The sequence below is a fragment of the Prionailurus viverrinus genome, chromosome C1 (genome assembly GCF_022837055.1).
Source record: "Prionailurus viverrinus isolate Anna chromosome C1, UM_Priviv_1.0, whole genome shotgun sequence".
Lineage (NCBI taxonomy): Eukaryota > Metazoa > Chordata > Mammalia > Carnivora > Felidae > Prionailurus > Prionailurus viverrinus.
In genome coordinates, this window is record NC_062568.1 from 161,563,071 (window position 1) to 161,584,150 (window position 21,080).

Genomic DNA, 21,080 nt, shown 5'->3' on the forward strand with positions numbered 1-21,080 from the left:
CACAGTTTAACAAAATTCAAACTCAGCACCAGAAGTAAAAATATAAAAGTGACATTATAGGTCTTGATCTTTCACAAAGCAAGAATCTACAATGGATGATCATCCATTCCAGCCTCTGAATGAATCCCTTGCCAACGACAGAAAATTCTCCTCTCTGTTGTTGGGAAACTGCCTTTTCCATTGTCAGACAGTAAGGTCACAATGCCTTTCCTTAACCTGAGTGCTGAGTCTTTACTGGTCCTAGTTCAGATCTCTGCAGTAATACTGACCAGGTTCATCCCTTCCCCATGTGAGAGAGTCCTTCTAAAATTTGAAGACACCTATCAGAGCCTCAGTTCCCTCAACTTTATCTTAAGATATGGTTTTCTAGGGACCTAATCATCCTCACCATCCTGGTGGTGAACTTGGCTAACGTTCCTATTAAAAAAGTTTACGTCCAGAACTGGCTCCGGATCTTGATTTCTTTTGAATAGCAAAGATTTAAGTGGGTTACTACCTCTCTTGATCTGTGTGCTATGCTTCTATCACTTCAGCTCAGATCTGCATTAATATTTTCTGAAAATCAAAGTACACAATTGCCTCATATGTTTGTGGTTAATTATAAGCCTATGCCTTCAATAAAATTAACAAAAAATTTACTGAAAGTCAGATCATACACACAAACATATCTATCTATCTATCTACCTATCATCTCCCTGTTTCTTGTAATTGTCCTGGGTTTATAGTCTTGAACTATTTAACCAACTAGATGCTCTCCTCCAGTCTTATCTGGAGCTTCCTTCTAAACAATGATTGATTGATTGACTGTTGCTAGTTTGGTGAATTATGTCATTGATAGAAACATTTAAATTGAATAGCTCTCATTTTCTTCTATTAATATTATTTTAGCCAGCAATGTTCCTGTCTATTCTTTGATTTCTTTTCCTCCTTCAAACACACACAAGTACACATACATACATGCTCTTTTTAAAATTTTTTTTTAACGTTTATTTATTTTTGAGACAGAGAGAGACAGAGCATGAACGGGGGAGGGTCAGACAGAGAGAGGGAGACACAGAATCTGAAACAGGCTCCAGGCTCTGAGCAGTCAGCACAGAGCCCGACACGGGGCTCGAACTCACGGACCACGAGATCGTGACCTGAGCCGAAGTCGGATGCTTAACCGACTGAGCCACCCCGGCGCCCCGCATACATACATGCTCTTATAGGCTTTATACTTCATACTCCTACTTCTACTATTTGGATTTATACTTCTCCCTTCCTTTATATTAAGGAAGCAAATATGAGCTCCTTAAGGTTCTTAGTGAGGTCTCACTATTTCCTTTAGATGATTGTAATAACTACTATTAACAGAGTTAATAGTACTTACTGCACATTGGGCATCTGTAAAGAAGCTACATAGTGGTTACCATTGCAATATACACTTTACAGATGAACAAACAGAAAATTTGAGTAATGTCTTCTCATTGGGACTATTCACTACCACTTAGATGAAATTTAAATTTCAGGGTTCTATTCAAGGATAATTCATGTTGCCTTATTTTTTTTGAAATTGCCCTTCCTACATTTTCTATTTGAATATGTACATCAGTCTCTTCCTTATATATTATGAAACCCCAAATGGCATGGTAATCCTTCCTGGAATATTTCCATTAATTTTATATCACTGACTCATTTTCTTCATTGCTTTCTCTACTGAGAGCTGAAGATTGCCACAGTATTTGTACAGACTTTTATTTTAATGCTTCCTATTTTATCCCCATAATTTTCTCATTCACCTGTTCTTGTACCATCTGATCATAAACTTCTCAAAAAGCCTATCATAATATGTATGTATCTAGACATAGAAGATGCTAAATGAGTGATATTGATAGGAGGGAAATAATTAAGGGGCGGGGGGATGTGAGCGAGCAGGAGGAAAGGACCAGTGAAATTTCACCAGTTCTTGAAGCTAAAATTCCCCATCATGACCATATCTTGTCTTTGTGGCAGTTCTGTAGTCTCTGGTAGAAAATCATCTATTGACTCCATGATAAACTTCTTTCTTCCCTTCCTTCTAGGATAACTGGGCGTCACCTTTACTTTGTTTTTGCCATGACACATTTCTTATGCAGCATCTGTATAGGTTGATCTACATTTTTTTCCACTGCTGGGACTGTCACATCCAAAGAAATGTAGTAGCATCAATTTGCCTTAGCATGCTTTGTTTTCACATGTATTATCTCATACTACCATAGAACAACTTAAAATAGATTGGAATGTTTCTTTCAATGAATAGAAATTTAAAAATGAGGTACAAAGATTTAAGTGACTAACCTAAATTCACTTAACTGTAAGTGGCAGAACTAGTACAGGGCAACTTCCAACATCATACTCTTCCCACTGCAGCCTTTCCAACCTTGGTTGCACATTGTAATCACCTGGGGAGCTTTAAAAACTACTACTGCCAGGTCCTGCTCCCGGAGATCCTGATGTAATTAGTCTGGGGGTGTGCCTTTTACATGGGAATTTTTACAAGTTCCTCTGGTGGTTCTAATGAGTAGTCAAGACTGAGAAGCACTGCATTAGAATTAGATAATGCTGCCTCTTGCATCTAAATGCCTTCTGGAGACACTTGCCCTGATTGCTGGCTCAAAGACTCAAAGAATGGAAGTCTTCTAGGGTGAAAGCAAACATCCCCATGATGCTTCAGGGTGTCTGGTCTGTCTGATGACAGCAAACAAACACCAGGAAGCCTCCACTCAGTATTACAGGGTACACTGGTCTGAAGGGATTTTTTTCCTTTAACATAAACATTTCCTTATGGGAATCATATTCTGTCATTAAAGGTGCTGTTACCCACAACCATATGTATTCGTTTGTTCTCTGCCAAACTTTTATTTGCCATTCTATACTGATGGATAGAGAACAGAGGATCATCAGTGCATTTCCCCATATGATTGCCTATGATTATAAACTAATAATCATAATTATTGAAAAATGTACTGCATATACTGCAGAGTTTGAATTTACATCTCAGGCTATAGAGAGATAGCATTTTTATATAATATTATGGAGGCAGTTTTAGTATGTGAAAAAGAGCAATAAATGTAGAGTCAGAGGAATTGGTTCAAGAGTCAGAACCTACTTGTACTAATAATAAGCACACTTACTGAGCACTCACTATGTGCTAGGCACTGTTGTAAGTACTTCAGTGCTATGAGGTACGTGCTATAATTATTCTCATTTTACAGACGAGGGAACTGACAGAGAGGATAAGAAACTTACCCAAGGTCACACAGCTACTAAATGGAAGAACCAGGATTAAATATCAGCAATTTGGTTCCAGAATTTACACTCTTTATCAATGTATAATATTCCCTCTTACCTGTGTGACCTTAGGTAAATTTTTTAGCTGCTCTTGGTCTTGGTTTTTTCATCTGTAAAACAGAGTGATGACAGTAATAATTCCTGGTTCATAGTGTTGACATACTACTATACATGACATATATTGGTTGACAAATGAATAAAAGAATAAGATTGGGATGATCAAAAAATAATGGAGAGTATACTTTGTAAAGTGTATTGTGCATGTATACACTTACCATTATTTTGGCACACATAACTATGGGTAGATTTGTTGCACAAAGATATGGAAAAGAGTTAATACCCCAAATCAAAATACAACCACTCATCAATATTCATAAAAAAGTTTTCAAAAATATGCACAAGAATTTCATAATCTTTCCAGTGATAAGGATGTAACTGTAGAAGCTGAAGTTATTAGAAGTTTCCCTTTGATTTCTCAGTGCTTGAAGAAGCATTCTATATGAAAGCTTAATCTTTATTACACACAAAATTAGGCCATTAAAAAAGAGTATTGGATCTCATCTAGCTGAATTATCCAAAGACAAAATGGCCAGCAGCATATGTAAGGTTTAAATTTAAATTCAATTAAAAAAAATGTTTATTTATTTTGAGAGAGAGTGTGTAAGCATGCAAGCAGGGGGAGGGGAAAACAGACAGGGAGAGAGACTATCCCAAGCAGGCTCTGCACTGTAAGTACAGAGCTTGATACTTACACCGGGCTCGATCTTACCAATCATGAGATCATGACCTGAGCCAAAATCAAGAGTTGGATGCTTGACCGACTGAGCCACCCAGGCACCCCTAAGTTTAATTTGTAAAAATAAAATGCTTATTATTACTGAAGGAAACCTCCTGAAACATTCTTATAACAAATCCCTAGAAGAAGAATAGGTAGGGTGATTGTGAAATCTTGTTCCAAAAGTTAGAATCAAAGTCTCTGAAATTCTTCTGAGCTAGAGGTAGCCACTAAAGCTCACAAAAAGGGTTGATTTACATACTAAGTTAGTGATAGATGTAGAAAGGAGAACCAAGTTAAACATTTTGGTGGCAAGTCTTTTAAAGAAGAAACTGTAGTCAGTGGTGCTTAATTAATTTCTTTCATTTTTAGTTGTTGTTTATTGCAACACAATTATTTCCAAATTTCTTTAAGTTCTGGCATGTGCCACTATTATTATTAGTAGTAGTAGTAGGCTTCATGCCCAGTGAAGAACCCAAGGTGGGGCTCAAACCCACAATCATGTGAGATCATGACCTGAGCCAAGATCAAGAGTCAGACACTCAACCGACTGAGCCACCCAGGTGCCCCTATTTTTTTTTTTTTCTTAGCAGTTTGGAGTTTCCAAATGTTTCTGTATATTTACATGTTATTCCAAAAAGCACCATTCTTCTTCTTCTTCTTCTTCTCCTCCTCCTCCTTTTTTTTTTTTTTTTTTTTTTTTTTTTTTTTTTTAGAGAAAAAGAGAGCATGTGAGTGGGGGAAAGGGGCAGAGAGAAAGAGAATCTTAAGCACGTTCCACACTCAGTGAAGAACCTGGGATCATTACCTGAGCTGAAACCAAGAGTCAGTTGCTCAGCAAACTGGGCCACCCAGGTGCCTCTTCCATAAAGCACCATTCTAAATCAGTTCGTTTGTTTTATGGTTGAAGGAGTTGGATGTTGAGTTGTTCCCTAGAATGTGCCAATTGCCTCTCTACCCCTTGTTTGTTAAGGGTTCCTGCCTCCTGGAACCTATCTGAGTTCCTCGGGGCCTCCACATAGGAGGTACTCAAGATGTGTTTGCCGAGTTGACTAAGCAGGACCCAAACACATATCTTTGAAATGAAGTAAATATTCATGTACTCTGGTATCAAAAGTAATAAAATTCTTTATAGTGCTAGAGTTGCTAAAGATTGTGTTTCTTAAAGCACCTTTAGGGGCGCCTGGGTGGCGCAGTCGGTTAAGCGTCCGACTTCAGCCAGGTCACGATCTCGCGGTCCGGGAGTTCGAGCCCCGCGTCGGGCTCTGGGCTGATGGCTCAGAGCCTGGAGCCTGTTTCTGATTCTGTGTCTCCCTCTCTCTCTGCCCCTCCCCCGTTCATGCTCTGTCTCTCTCTGTCCCAAAAATAAATAAACGTTGAAAAAAAAAAAAAAAATTTAAAAAAAAAAAAAAAAAAAAAAGCACCTTTAATCATTTTTCTTAACCACAAATCTAGGATAAGTGAGGAAGGTAATATGTGATCACAAAATAATAACTAACATCGTGAAAGAACATGTAATTTCTTAGAAGTTATTGATCTAATTTATCTTTTTAATATTTGTTAAGCTTAGTATTGTTTTGTTCTCTAATTTGTGTCTTAAAACTACACACTTTTTTTTTGGTGATATTTTGTTCTATTGAAACCAAATATGAGCCTATCACAATGGTGAGATGCAAGTCGATGAGACCACAATTAAGGCAGTGGTCATCAGGATGGAGTGGAAAGGGAAACATTTTTTTTTCTTTAGAGCGGGGGAAGAGGGTAGAGGGAGAGAGAGAGAGTATCTTAAGCAGGAGCCCTACATGGGGTTTGATCCCACAATCCTGGGATCATGACCCAAGCGGAAATCAACAGTCAGTCATTCAACCGACTGAGCCACCCAGGTGCCCTGAAGGAGGAACTTTCTTAATGTTGTAGGAGATAAAGTAAACAAGGCTTAATCTGGGAGACAGAGAGTTCTAGGAAATGTCTTTGATTCTGGTTTAGGCAAGTAAATGCAATAATGGTGATCTACCCCTAACCCAGAGGGAGGCTAAGTTTTGGGGCAAGATAATGAATTCGCTTTGGGATATCTTAAGTAGGAGATGCCTGTAACACATGTAGGTGGTATGTCCAATGCGCAGTTATAAATATGCATGCAGAATTCAGAAGAGGTGTTGGCTAGAAATGAGGCTTTGAGAATTATTGGCAGGTAGGCTAATGAAAACCATGGTGATAGCTGAGGTCTCTCAAAGAGAGTGGGCAGAGAGAACTGAATGAAGAAGATTTTGCTAGAGGTGCCTGGGTGGCTCAGTCAGTTGAGTGTCTGACTCTTAACTTCCCATTGGGTCATGATCCCATGGTCGTGAGATCATACCCGCATTGGGCCCCATGTCGGGCTCCAAGCTGAGTGTAAAGCCTGCTTGGGATTCTCTTTCTCTTTTGTTCCCTCTCTGCCCCTCCCCCACTCGCACGTGCTTTGTCTCTCTCTCTCTCTCTCTCTCTCTCTCTCTCTAATAAAAAAAAGTTTTTGCTAAAGAAAGAGGCAGGGGAGCACTGAGGAGGGGAGGAGACAAACCATGGATGATGGTGTCATCTAACTCAAGGAGGGCATAGCAAATGAGAGTACAAGTAAAGATAAAGACTAAAAGGTTGGGGCGCCTGGCTGGCTCGGTTGTTGCGACTCTTGATCTCAGGGTTGTGAGTTTGAGCACCACACTGGGCGAGGAGCCCACTTAAAATTAAAAAAGAAGGTTATCACTGAACCTGGGAGTTAGGATGTCATGGGTAACTTCAGAATGCATCATTTCAGCAGGACAGACTGGATAACCTACTTGGATCCAAATCATTAAACAGCACACAAAAGATTCAATTAAATAAGACCAGTAAGCTGTCTGGCTCTCCCCTTTTGCCTTTTTGGCTCCTAATGTATGATGGCAACAGGTGATTCGTCCCTAGGTTGATCACTGAAAGCCCTAGGCTCATATGTTTTCTTGTTGTCTTTCTACTTAATACTCTCTCTGGCTTTGAGGATAATTGTGTTTAGAATCAAAAAGGCTCCTCTTGCTATGAAGGCTTCTTTTTGGGGTGAAGGGAGTAAAGTAAGCCTCATGAGACTGAGGACTTCATCTTTTATTCCTCCAAATGTCTATCTTTCCTTCTGGCTTTTAAGAAGACTGCAGTCCAGGGCTCTGTACAAAAGAGGAACCAAATTAATAGATGTTGAATGATTCATATATAGAGGCAACAGAGAAGTTTATCACCTTCAGATTACAAATATATGTCAATTAGTCTTTGAAAGCAAGACAAGTTGAGAATAATTAAGAGATTAATATATACCAAAAGGACATAAGATAAGGCTAGATCACCTTACATGGACTTCTATAATACTCTGTGGCTTTGGATGTGGCTATTCCAGACCATGTCTTGTAGTAATCATTAAATGAGACTGCCTTAGTTGATCTGAAAATATACATAAAAATCAGGCAATGAGTATTTGCAAGTTTGCTTTTTAAAATTATTTTATCAGATTGGACAGTTTCAGATAACAATATCTTGCCATAAGACAGTAAACTCATTTGCAGTTTCTAATAAGTGATCTAACATTAATTTCTGCACTAACACATAAAAATCACAAAAAGAAAATCTTGCCAAACATATTTCAAAGATAAATGTAAAATGTGCATCCATGTGCATATTATAAAGAGGAAAATATAGGTTTAAGATATCTGCCTTTCATGACTAACATCAAAAAAAGAATTAAAAAAATTTTTTTTCAACATTTATTTATTTTTGGGACAGAGAGAGACAGAGCATGAACGGGGGAGGGGCAGAGAAAGAGGGAGACACAGAATCGGAAACAGGCTCCAGACTCTGGGCCATCAGCCCAGAGCCTGACGCGGGGCTCGAACTCACGGACCGCGAGATCATGACCTGGCTGAAGTCGGACCCCCAACCGACCGCGCCACCCAGGTGCCCCAAAAAAAGAATTTTAAGAAAAGCATCAGATTTGCATGTTTTCTCTTTCTTCAATAAACGGTTTTCTTAAATATCTACGCCAAATTTTAGAAAAATCACCTTTATTTCCCTTTTATAATGAGGAAAAATAAAACACCAGAATTGAGATCAGTTTAATTTTCACACAAAATCTGGCCATTTTCATAGAGGGGGGGAAAACCCAACTCTTTTCTAGTAATCTTGCCTGCACTTTTCCTTCCCTGTGCTAACATTACTTTATCCTAATGGTAGAGCAAAGATTGTTAGAAAATACTGAACAGGAACCGTGAAGCAGTCACTTAAATGACTACATTTCCAACCTTTTTTTATACCAACATTTTGACTGCAGAGATCCTCAACACTCTACAAACAAAACATGACTTTGGGATATTTTCAGATGTGTGAAATCACCAATTAACTAGCTTACATAGATGCTGCATCAGATATAAAAGACCTTATGTCTGTTTTCTTTGAAGTTCTTAGCTCTTCGGAAGAAGTGACTTTTCAGTTAGAACAAGTACACCAGCATTAATTTTCCTAGGTGAATTGTAGCTACCTTGAAGTAAATATCGGACTCAATTTTGAAATGGATGGTACAATAGCTAAATTGTTTAATGCGTTCATTTATTTAAGTGATAATTACAGACACATCATTTTAAGAGTAACATTTTTCAAATGCGTTATTGCTTTTGCAATCACACGTGAGTAGAAATCTGAAACTGGGTGAAGATAAATTAATCACCGCTATTATGGCTCCTAGAGCTGCATGCGGAGCTTTACACCAGTAAATGACATATTAAACTAACATTAATTTTGCCAACGAAATGTTTCAGCATTTGGCAAGAGAGGTAACAAAATGAAAGGCTGCATTATATCTCCTGCATGAAGAAGCTGGTGATCAATTTGCTGTCACAGATCATTTAGCAGACAACAATGACCCAAGAGGAAGGAAACTGTCAACACACTGTCTCGTGAAAAAAAAATACACCATCTTTAGACACAATCGTCTCCATTGTTTTTTTGTCTGTTTGACGATGACCCATGACCCTCTCCCTTCCCAGTGGTGTCCTGTTCAATTTCAAACTGTTAGCCTTCAGGGGCTTTCTTTTCTTCCCCAGAATAATTTAAAATATTCCTCAAAAAAAGGTGTAACTTCAGTATAGTTTGAATACACAAAGCAGAATGTCTTAAACATTTGAGAAAATTTGCATTTCCAAGTCTGTAAAAGAAACAGCCCCTTAAAATAAGAGAACAGTAACTATTTTTATGGTAATTCAGATAAGCGACTAAGTTTACAGGGAATTATACAAACTACACGTGTTTATAATTTGAAACATGGACAGGAATTTACTGAGTATTATCATTGGCATTATGAATATGAAAAAGCAGGAGATATAATTTTAAACTGAACATTAGAGCCTATTAGCCTATTGGGAAAACAAGATATATACCCAAATTGGCAAATAGAATAGCTCTATGTTTAACACATAAAGTGTTACATCATTTAACAGAGACATTTGGAGATGACAATGACAGATAGTTCTTTGGCAGTGGCAGCAAGCTAAAAAGGTCGGAAGAGGGAGGTGTGACTTTGTCTCGGAGGCTTTAGGGAAGGAGTCACCTGGGATATGAACCTGGAAGAGATGGAAGCATTTTAGGCCAGGAGACAAGTATTAGCAATAGCTTGGAAGGGAAGGACCACAGTGTGTGCACGTGCACATGTGTACAGACCACGTTGAGGGAAGAGACAATAATGACAAGAGAACCGACCGTAGTGGAGAGTTCCAATTTCAGAGCAATTGGAATTGGACAAAATAGTTGAAAGTGGGCAATGCAGGGTCTTCAGATTTAGGCAGAGAATGGGTTAGAGTTGATTCAGTATTCTGATTTATTGGGTGATAGCAATCAGAAGTTCTTGAATAAGGCAAATAAATTATGGAACGAGTGTGTAAGTTTTTTCTGGCTTTAGTATGCAGGGTGGAGCATATAAGAGACCAAATGCAGGCAGACAAGCTAGGAAACAGATGCAGAAATTCAGGCAAGAAACGCAGAGCCAATAGAGGGTGGGAGCAGAGACTGCGAAAGGGAGGAGACGAACCTCTGACACAATAAATGAAATGACTGGACTGGTTTTCTGATAGGGTGTGTGAAAGGTGAAGGAATCTGGGGGTCAAATATTCTTCTAAAGGCCGGAAGACCATTTAGTTTTGCTATTAACAGAAGGCATCTACAGAGTCTGAAGTAAAATATGAGTTTAAACTTAAACATGGGTTTTAGGTGATGACCCTTAGGAGTGTGACTGAGAAATTGAGACTGGAAATAAAAGATTAGGGTCAAATCAACATAAAGGTTGATAAATGATGCCATTAGGGAAAACAAACATAGAAAGAGTAAGTAAGTGTTTAGAAAAGAAAGATCAGAAGCCAAATCAGAGGTAAGAGGAGCCAGTGAAGGAAACAAAAAGGATCATAAAGGGAAGAAGAGAGTCAAGGTAGTGTTACTTCATGGAAGCAATAACCCACCCATAACCTAAGCCTACTGACTAAAGCCCTACAAATCTCTGGATATTTAGTTATGTAGCATCATGATTAAGAGTACAGGCTCTGGAATCATCTGGCGTGTGTTAAAACACTCAGGTACTGCTACTTGTTAGCTGTGTGACTCCAGGCAGACAATAATTTCACTCCTGTTTCTTCATGTATAAAATTAACTTAGAACTTTCTCCAGTGGTTGTGGTGAGCATTCAGTGAAGTCTTCCATGGGAACAGCCAGGCAGGGAGTTTAGCATCCCTTAACCCTCAGTGTCAGCTACAGCTGCTTCTCTCCATTGCTCTGAATAAGTACCTCATCATTTCTCTTCTGCAAACTCTAAACAGCTTCCTAATTGTTTTTCTGTCTCTCCCTATTCCAGATTATCATGCATCTGCTTGCAAACCATGTTTGGTGACTTAATTCTACAGTATAAAGTCTAAACACTTTCAAATAGAACTCGAGGTGTGTTAGCATCTGGCTATTTCCAACCGTTTCTTCCACCATCATCTGCACGTACAGAGGCTCCGTCATATGGAACTTCCTGCTGATCCTGAGTTTGCCACATATTACATTTCTGTATGTGTGCAAGCAGTCCTATCTAAAGACTCGTTTGTCTCCTGTGCCTGTCCAACTCTTACTTACCAAGGTTCCAGTCCAATAAAAATAGCATGTATATGAAGGTTGTCACAGTGGACATTGTGGTCGCCTCTCCAACAGTAACTATTCCATTCCTCCCCCTCACGTACATGCCATTCAGCCTGACAGGACTGACCTCCACCCTGACTCTAAGTCAGGGCCTGATGGGTTTAAGGCTTTCTGACAATGGGAACTGTTTAGGGACAGGAACACGACCTAGAAAGATCCAGTCAGACTGAAATTTATTCTCACTTTCCAGTGAATTCTGATAACTGGCAGTGTCAATCCTCTTTGTTCTTCTTCAAGATTGTCTTGTTATCCTAAATCGTTCGCATTTTTAGATATACTTTAAAACCATCCTGTTAATTTCCAGGCGAAAAAAACTGCTGAGATTTTGACTGAGATTGAATTGAATCTATAGACTAATTTGGAAAGAACTGACATTGCAATAATATTCAGTCTCTCCCAACTCACAAACTTTGTATATCTATTTCTTTAGGTCTTTTAAAATTTCTCCCAGATACATTTTGTGGGTATTGGCATAGATGTCTTTTGTTATGTTTTGATGCTATTGTAATGGTATTTCTAACACTTCCATTTCTATGTATTGATTGCTAGTATATAAAAATATAGTTGCTTTTTTAAATGTTCATCTTCTATCCAGGGGCCTAGCTAAATTCACTTATTAATTTTCGAGCTTTGTATATTCATTTGGATTTTACTATTATATAATCCCATTATCTGTGAATAAAGATGGTTTACTTCCTCCTTTCCAAACTTTAGAACTTTTCTTCCTGGCTTCATTGCACTGGCTAGGATTTCTAGCACAGTGCTGAATAGAAGTGGTGATAATGGACATACTTGTCTCATTAAACTCAGGAGGAAATCATTCAACATTTCACATCTGAGTATGAGGTTTGCCATTGGATTTTTATAGATTTTCTTTACTGGAATAAGGAATTTCTTCTCTATTCCTACTTTGGTGAGAATTTTTATCATGAATGGGTGATAAATTTTAGCAAATACTTTTTCCTGATTCATTGAGATTATTTTATGTTTTTTTTCCTTTATTTGGTTAACTTCGTGAGTTACGCTGATTTAAAAATTTTAACCCAACCTGGCTTTCCTGAAATGAAGCCCTCTTAGTCATGATGTATTACCCCTTTTTATGTATCAGTGGATTCAATTTGCTAATATTTTGATTAGGCTTTATGCTTCTGTGTTTATGAGAGGTCATGGCCTATAATTTTTCTTTCGTGTAATAATCTCGGATTTTAGAATCAGACTTTGGAAGTTTGGAGCTATACCCATTTTCTCTATTCAGCAAAAAAAAAAATTGAATACTTTTCTTCAAAAACTTTTTTTTTTAATTTTGAAATACAGGCATACCTCGTTATATTGTGCTTTTCAGATACTGCAGTTTTTGCAAATGGAAGGTTTGTGTTAACGTTGTGTCAAGCAAATCTGTGCCAGTTTTCCAACAGCTTTTTTTCACTTCCTGTCTCTTTGTCACATTTTGGTAATTCTCACAATATTTCAAACTTTTCCATTATTATATTAGTTATGATGATCTGTGGCCAGTGATCTTTGATATTACCATGGTAATTATTTTGGGGTGCCATGAACCACACGTGTGCAGTATGGCAAACCTAATTAGTAGATGTGAGTGTTCTGGCTGCTCTACCCACTGGTCGTTCCCCTCTCTCTCCCTCTCCTCCAGTCTCCCTATTCTGTGACAGAACAATATTGGAATTAGTCCAACTAATAACCCTACGATGGTCTCAGCGTTCAAGTGTAAGGAAGAGAAGCAGAAGCTAGACATGACTAAGCTTAGGGAGAAGGCGTATCGAAAGCTGAGACAGGCTGAAAACTAGGCTTCTTGAACCAAACAGCCAAGTCGTGAAGGCAAAGGAGAAGCTCTTGAAGGAAATTAAAAGTGTTACTCCACTGAACACAGGAATGATAGAAAGCAAAACAGCCTTAATGTGGATATGGAGAAAATCTGCATGGTCTGGATAGAAGATCTCCCCGACCACAACATTCCCTTAAGACAAAGACCAGTCCAGAGCACGGCGCTAACTCTCTTCATTCCGCGAGGGCTGAGAGAGGTGAAGAAGCTGCCAAAGACAAGTCTGAAGTTGGCAGAGGCTGGTTCAGGGGTTTAAGGAACGAAGCTGTCTCTGTAACATAAAGAAGCAAGGTGAAGCTGCAAGTGCTGATGTACACACTGCAGCAAGTTCTCCAGAAGGTTTAGCTCAGATACTAACATATGTGATAGTTCATAACCCATCCTTTGCATCCTTTTAATGTTAGTAAGTAAAAGTCTGCAGAATCATGTCCAAAAAGACACTTCTATTTTCTTGATATCTAGCAACCAATCCCCTTCTCCCTCACAACTTCTAGTTTTGTACCTCACGTCCTGATACACTTTGGTTGCCCCTGGCATCTGGATTCATTTTTACTTTTTATTCTGGATGTCAAATTACTTTCCCTTGGGTCGGGTGGTGGAGAAATATGCTCTCTCACACTTCCATGCTTCTGAATGCGTTATTCCCTCTGCCTGAATGTCCTTCTCCTCTTGTCTGTAGGTGAATTCCTATTCTCCCTTTAGAAATCACCTCAGGCATCATCTTCTCCTGGAAGCTGGTCTTTATATGCCCCTCCTCCCACTCTGGCAGTCCAAGCTTTAGGAAGATATTTCTTCCTCTATGCTCCTCCAACATCTAGATCTCATCTCTGTAATAGGACTTACTATATTGTAAGTATTAATGTAATAAAACAATTAATAGGTATGGCCCAATGGAATGTTAGATTGCATTTAACAGAGGTAGCACCAGTGAGAGGTGACTTGGTGAAAAAAATATAAGCCTCTAAAGGAGGGCTTTAAAAAAAAGCTACAGGAGAAGAATTTTCTACTCAATATGACTCATTTTAAATATGATTCCCTCTGACTTCAGCATTCCCCCCAGCCGCAATCCTGGTATTAGTCCTGTGGCCTTCCAACTACATCTTTTGGTAGAAGTTGCTCCCTATATGGTCCTATAGGATGGACAGTCAGGCACACTCCCCGCACTATCTTCTCTTCAGAGGAGAACTTCCAATCCTAGACTATAAATCATGTGAGACCAAAGATTATATATTATTCAGATGTGTGTCCCCAGTATGGGAGCACAGTGTCTATTACAGAGCAAATGCTCAGTGAATATATTTTAAATAAAGAGTAAGTAGCTGTTCTCCCAGAAGCCGCCCTATATCTTGTTAAGTGGCATCCTACAGCCCATGTGCAAACTTCCCAGGTGATAAGCACAAGCCTAAACCATTTTTAATTACGGAACATCAACTGGATTCTCCTGACTATATTCTACTCAACTGACTAGACTTTACCTATGTTTTGCTTTATCTTTTGGAAACAGTGTCTTAACTGTCTGGCTAGACCTCTGGAATTCATTTCTGTAGTCAGTTTAATACTTTTAGCTCATAAAGTAAAGTCCTAGCATATGGTGCTAGACAGACAATGCTAAGAGCAGCATCTCTTTTGGAATAACTTCTGTGAGACCTCATTGTACAAGTCTACATAAAAACTAAAAACAAGGGGCACCTGGGTGGCTCAGTCAGTTGAGCATCCGACATCGGCTCAGGTCATGATCTCGTGGTTCACGAGTTTGAGCCCCGCATCGAGCTCTGCACTGATAGCTCAGAGCCTCGAGCCTGCTTCAGATTCTGTGTCTCCCTCTCTCTCTGTCCCTCCCATGCTCATGCTCTCTCTCTCAAAAACAAACAAACAAACAAACAAACAAACAAACAAACATTTAAAACATTTTAAAAATTAAAAGCTAGACATAACTGAGCTTTGTCCCATAACAAATGTACCAGGGGTAAACATTTGGAGCCACAGATATATAATAAGTTGCAGCCTCTTATATACTAGGAGTGTAGAGTATCATTGAAATATAGATTATATTGCTTCAATTGAGTCCTAGAGATTTCTCTAGAGATTGCAGGCTAGCACTATGGGAACACCACAGATAAGACCTGATTCTGGCTTCATTTATTCTGGGTTTCATTCAGAGGACCAGCCAATGCTGAGACCACAGAAGTTCTTCTGGCCTCCATTTCGCTGCCTTATTAGTAAATGCTGGCACCGTACTTTTATGCACTGCAAATGATTATACCACAAATAGAAAGAGCTTTGTAAAATACCAGGGACATTCATGTTTTAGAGGAGATAAAACAGTGTTGGCACATTCAACAACTATTTACCACAGGTCCATTTTGTGCCAAGAAGGTAAGTTGCTTCTTTCCATTTGATAAGTTTAAGGGGCAGTGATGTCCTTTACTGAATGCCAACAGGGTGCACTATTTATTAGATTGTACTTGCCTTCTTGAAACTTTCCAAGACTTTCACCAACCGAAGCCACCTGAATTACCTAACTTGCTCATCTTTTATATAGGGCCAGTCAAGAAAGCATAAGCTGAAGCAAGTCATTTCAACACTAGTTAACTGTCTTCTATATCTGACTGACTACAAAATTAAGGCTGATGGAAATGCTCAAGAAACTAAATACTGCAGAACTATAAATGAGAACATCGTCCTGTACCTTGTTCAGGTGTTCATGGCTAAACTGTTGCCACATTTTCATGTTATCTCCTAAAAGGTACAATGGATTCATCCCTAACTCTCACCATTTTCCTCTGGGACCTTATATTTCCCTAATTGCTTGGCTTTTTATGATGTGTAAATGGTTTGTGCTCATTATATTGATAACATGTTTTTTCTTTATCTGCAATAAAAAATGAAAATTAAAGGAAGAGGCAAGTTCATATAATTACATTAAATTTTAATTCAATAGTCTACAAAAAATTCAATCACTTTTCCACATTCTTCCCAAAAACAACATTAAGAAAAAAGCATTGTAAGAGGAAAAGAGATCTACTTCCTTTTCTAGGTTAAAAAGCGAAAATTTGGAGCACCTGGATGACTCAGCCAGTTAAGTGTCTGTCTCTCGATTTCAGCTCAGGATATGATCTCATGGTTTGTGAGATGGAGTCCTGTGTCTGACAGCACAGAGCCTGCTTGGGATTCTCTCTCCCTCTCTGTCTACCCCTCCCCTGCTTGTGCTCTCTTTCTCTCTCTCTCAAAAATAAATAAACTGTAAGTAAGTAAGTAAGTAAGTAAATAAATAAATAAATAAATAAAGTAAAAATTCAATTATGATAAAAAAAATATAAACCGTTTAAATCAATAGTCCTTTTAGTAAATAAATTGAGGTCATGAGTTCGAGCACCATGTCGGGTGTAGAGATTAAAGAGAAAGAGAGAGGAAATAATGAAAGAAGGAAGGAAGGAAAAAAGGAAGGAATTGACATAGAATATATAAAGAAAAACTTACCTGGGGCACATATGTGGTTCAGTAGGTTAAGCATCCAACTCTTGATTTAGGCTCAAGTCACAATCTCAGAGTCATGAGTTTGAGCCCCATATCAGGCTCTGCACTGACAGCCTGCTTGGGATTCTCTCTCTCCCTCTCTCTCTGCCCCCCCCCCCACTTACACGTGCGTGTGTGCTCTCTCAAAATAAATAAACATTTTTTTTTTAAAAAAGAAAAACTTACCTGATAAATTTATCTGGATCTTTAAGTGACTCAGGCCTGTCATCTCTCACTGTAAAGAAAAATATGAAAGGAATCTGGTTGACTTAGAAGAAGGAATAAATGGTTTTATGTACACTCTTTCCAAACCCTCAATAAAATAGTAATAAAAGAATAAAACTAAAGTATAAAACCTCAAGGAGAGCAACAGAAAAACAGGCAGAAAATCATCAAGGTGAAAGATGTTAAGTGGTAACTGTCTTAGCCAAAAAATTGAAATCAAATGACATGATGAGGGGACACCAATAAAAAGCATGTGAATTTACACTTCAGAACCTGGGAAACAATTTAGGAATTGGAGATGCCAGATGCCTCTGACTATGTAATTTGTTGCGCAAACCAGAGCATAGAGTAAAGGGGGGTGTTAGAAATAATTATAGCAGGACTGTCCCAGGCAGTCTGGTGTACACGAACACCCTCGTTACCAGTAAGAGAGACAGGGTCCAGTCCCAAAGAAGATGGCAGGATTTGGCAAGGTCATTGGGACCTCCATCATCTGGGTTTGAGCTCACAGCTTAGTGTGTTCTTGTCAATACGCCAAGTCAGAGACCTGAGACCTAGCTGTTCAGGCTAGACAAACATCACGTTATGGAAAGTTTGGGGAATGAGAGGCATTTGCATGTCTGCATACCAAATACCAGGCTTAGGCTTAGGCTTAGGCTTAGGCTAATGAAATTAATTCCAGACCACTGATTATGAGGGAGAAGTCCCCATGTATTTAAGGTATGTACCAGCACGAGGCAGGGCCAAGCCTTCAGATTCTGGACCATAGTGGCTACAACCTAGTAGGCCTGTGGAAGGCAGAACTGATTGCAGCTACTTCGGTTTTTTGGAACAACAGAGAGGAAATTGCCCTTTTCTCTATGAAAGCCCTTCAAATATTTGAAAACAGCTTTTACAGCTGCCTTTTATCATTTCTTCCATTAGCTAAACATACACAGTTTCTTCAGCTCAGGGAATGTGATGCTTCAGATTGAGCATGCTGGTAACTCCAGATGTCATCTCTGGTGGCCCTGCACACCAGAGTAGGGTAGGATTTTCATACAACAGGTACCTGATGGAAAGGCACTTTCTATATCTTAAGTTTGTGATCAAATAAATTCCCCAAGAAGTTTTTCAGGGAGTTCTGCTGCCAAGTCAGCTCTCTCTTATTCTTTCCTGGGGAGTTTTAATGCTCTGATCCCAAATGAATGACTTTATGCTCATCCTATTAAATTTGGAGGCACAAGGGAAGGGGAACGCCTCGGTTGAAGGTCTGACCTCTGCAGCTTGCTTTCTGTGGCCTAGGGCCAACCACTTCACCAATGACCCTCAGCTTCCTCACTGAGGAAGAGGCTGAGCATCAGATGAATAAATGTGTGTGAAAGCATTTTGTAAACTATGAAGTAAAATCAGGATCTAAGTTTACATGCAGTTTTTCATTCATTCATTCTACAAGTTTTTATTCAATACCTACCAACAGACAGTACACTGGGTACTGAGGGTGTAGTTCTAGCCTATAATCAATGCCTCCAGAGAGGATACAATTTGCTGCCTCTTGAGTTTCTCTTTTATACAATTAACTATCTGTTCTAGTTTTGGGTTATCTAAAACTATGGTAATTCCTTTTAAGCATTTTCTAGCTCTCCTTATTAATCTTTTGAACTATATGAAAGATGACTCTTGAAGTATTCTAGTGAGACATTTTTTTCAAGTTGTTACAAGTAGTGGCACCTGGGTGGCTCAGTCCGTTGAGTGTCTGACTTCGGCTCAGGTCATGGTCTCATGGCTCATGAGTATGAGCCCTGTATCAGGCTCTGTCTCTCCCTCTCTCTCAAAAATAAATAAACATTAAAAATTTTTTTTCTAAAGTGTTACAAGTAATTTATTCTCACTGGATGAAGTTTTTCACAGAAATCCATAGTTTGATACTCTCTAATTTAGAACAAGTTTTCTGCTACTTCTCCCCTGCCTCCCACCCCCTTAGCAGCTGTCTCTGCTGTATCATGGACACTCTTGCCCTTGGAAGCTGCAGGAAGTCAGTCTCTTTATGGAACCCTAGGCCACCACTCATAGTCTGGCTGAGGTGGCAAGCAAGCTGACAACTATTTACTGTCTTGGATTTCCACATATTTCACCAACATAACTAAAGAATATGGTGAAAACCTGCCAAAGTTCTATTTGCTCTGTTGCTCCTGTGCAGGGAGATTTAGCAACTGGGGCAGCTTTTCTGTCTGACTTTATGGCACAGCTGGAGAACCAAAAGGAGTGAAGGATGGCATCTACTAGACAGAAGGACAAAAGGAAGGACTCTAAAGTTTTTTTTTTCTCATCCTTCCTTTTTGCAGGGTAAACCCAAAATCTATTGCACAGAATCATTTGCTATAGAAAATCCTTTAAAACCAGTTTTTAAATTTCCATTTACTAGACTGTGGACATAGCTTTGTTATAGAATCTTTGTCTATAATGATGGTACTGTAGGGCTCAATGAACGGTTAAGTGATATAAATTGTTTATTCATTCATTCCACAAATAGTAACTGAGTGTAGAGGATACAGTTGTGGAGGCTATAGTATTCCAGTGGGCCAGAAATGTGGCCAGAGTGAAGCGATCAGACTCCTCTGTGTACAAACCAGTTTCAGAACTGTCAGGGATTGGTTGAGAGACTCCATGACTATCATGACGTGTTTGAAGATACTGAAAAAGATGCCTGTCATCACTGCTTGATTTGCACCAGACCCAGAAGTCCTATGGAGGAGCACTTGAACTTGGTCACAATTGTACAGACCTAGCTAATGGACTGGCAAGCCCTACAAAGGGAAGGGAAAAAGAAGCAGGGGACATCTGAACAAAAAAGTACAGAGAGCTCAGTTTGAGAGAGTGAGTCTGAACAGCAAGGCTTGCTGTTGGGGAGGTAATACCAGCTATGACACATGGCTGCCGTGTGCCGCTAGAAGGGGAAGGGGCAGGACGTAGAGGAAAGAACTGTCCCTAGGGGCCTAACCCTCATTTGTGGCAAACCTCCCTGGTCATAAGAAGCCAACAGCATTACTCTGCTAACACAGAAACAGTGAAGACGATGGGGGTAAGTCATGAAGAGGTCACACATCACTGGTCAATAGAGCAGAAAGATTCAAGAGCTTCAGGTGTCATTTCCACATGGACTCTTAGAAGGAATATGTTGAGGAAGAACTCTTCAGAACAAAAAGCTAAACATATTGCTGGCTAATCAAGAGGAAAGGAGTTCCAGATCGGTAAGATCTGGGGTATTGCAGATGAAATCTGGGAAATATCCATTATAGATCAAAGAGTTAAAATCAGATGTCATGTCTTTGTGATGGGTAAATAATTTTCAGTCAGTACCATCCATCCTTATGACCATAACATTTAAAAATACTAAGCTTATGATTGCTGATAACCTTTAAAGAACAACTTTTGACTGGCCTTTTGATGACTGAGTAGCTTGACAAAGCAGTACAGTAGGAGAGATCTTAGTATGATTTCATTACTGAAAATGGACACAAAAAACATTCCCTCATGTAACAGTTATTTGCTAGGTCATTCATTTGCATAAATGTATAATTAATAATTGGCAAAAACAGTAGGCACTTCTTACATTGTGATGGTTGGTTGAAAAATCTTAGAACTATTTGTTTGTACAGAGATTCATCTTTAATCAGCATTTGGGCTGCTTCCAAATTCACTGGATTTTCTAGCACTGGATTCGAAAGCATAACCTACAGGAAAAAAACAGAAAAATTAGAGTTTTTAAAGTAAACTTTTTTGTTAGAGCAAAAAGACAAGCAAACACATACAAGAATAACAGCATTTATTAAATGTCTACTATGCCTCCATCTGGAGACAGATATGAAGACAAATGACACATGGTCCCTACTCTCAAGAAACTCTTGATCTACCTTAGTTTTATACTGTACATTCATGAGCCAAACAAAGAAGTTATAAGTTCCTTCCTATGACCTATTCCTTTCTACCACATGAATTTAAGTTCAATTTATGTATAAATTAAACTCAACATTAGGAAACACTGAGACATTCCCATTAAAAAATAAAAGTTTACATTTTATTTTTTAAATGTTTATTTATTTATTTTGAGAGAGAGAGAGAGAGAGAGAGAGAGAGAGAGAGAGAGAGAGAGAGAACTACTGAGCACAGGGCAGGGGCAGAGAGAGAGGGTGCGAGAGAATCCCAAGCAGGCTCTACGCTGCC

The 21,080-nt window shown here is 38.9% G+C and overlaps 1 protein-coding gene across 7 annotated transcripts in view; it reads right to left on the reverse strand.

The window, feature by feature from the left end:
* The window catches only part of UBE2U (ubiquitin conjugating enzyme E2 U), a 58,837-nt gene that overhangs the window by 25,420 nt on the left and 12,337 nt on the right, over nt 1-21,080 (reverse strand). For 4 of the 7 annotated variants that reach the window (XM_047871301.1, XM_047871300.1, XM_047871303.1 and 1 more), the window contains 3 exons: nt 20,470-20,590; nt 16,839-16,887; nt 7,437-7,525 (listed from right to left, as the gene is read on the reverse strand). In XM_047871301.1, the coding sequence (XP_047727257.1) occupies nt 7,437-7,525; nt 16,839-16,887; nt 20,470-20,590 (259 nt within the window). Of the gene's footprint in view, nt 1-3,367; nt 3,420-6,617; nt 7,255-7,431; nt 7,526-16,838; nt 16,888-20,469; nt 20,591-21,080 lie in introns of those variants that run through there. The other 3 variants (XR_007154832.1, XM_047871305.1, XR_007154831.1) reach the window with 3 other exon arrangements.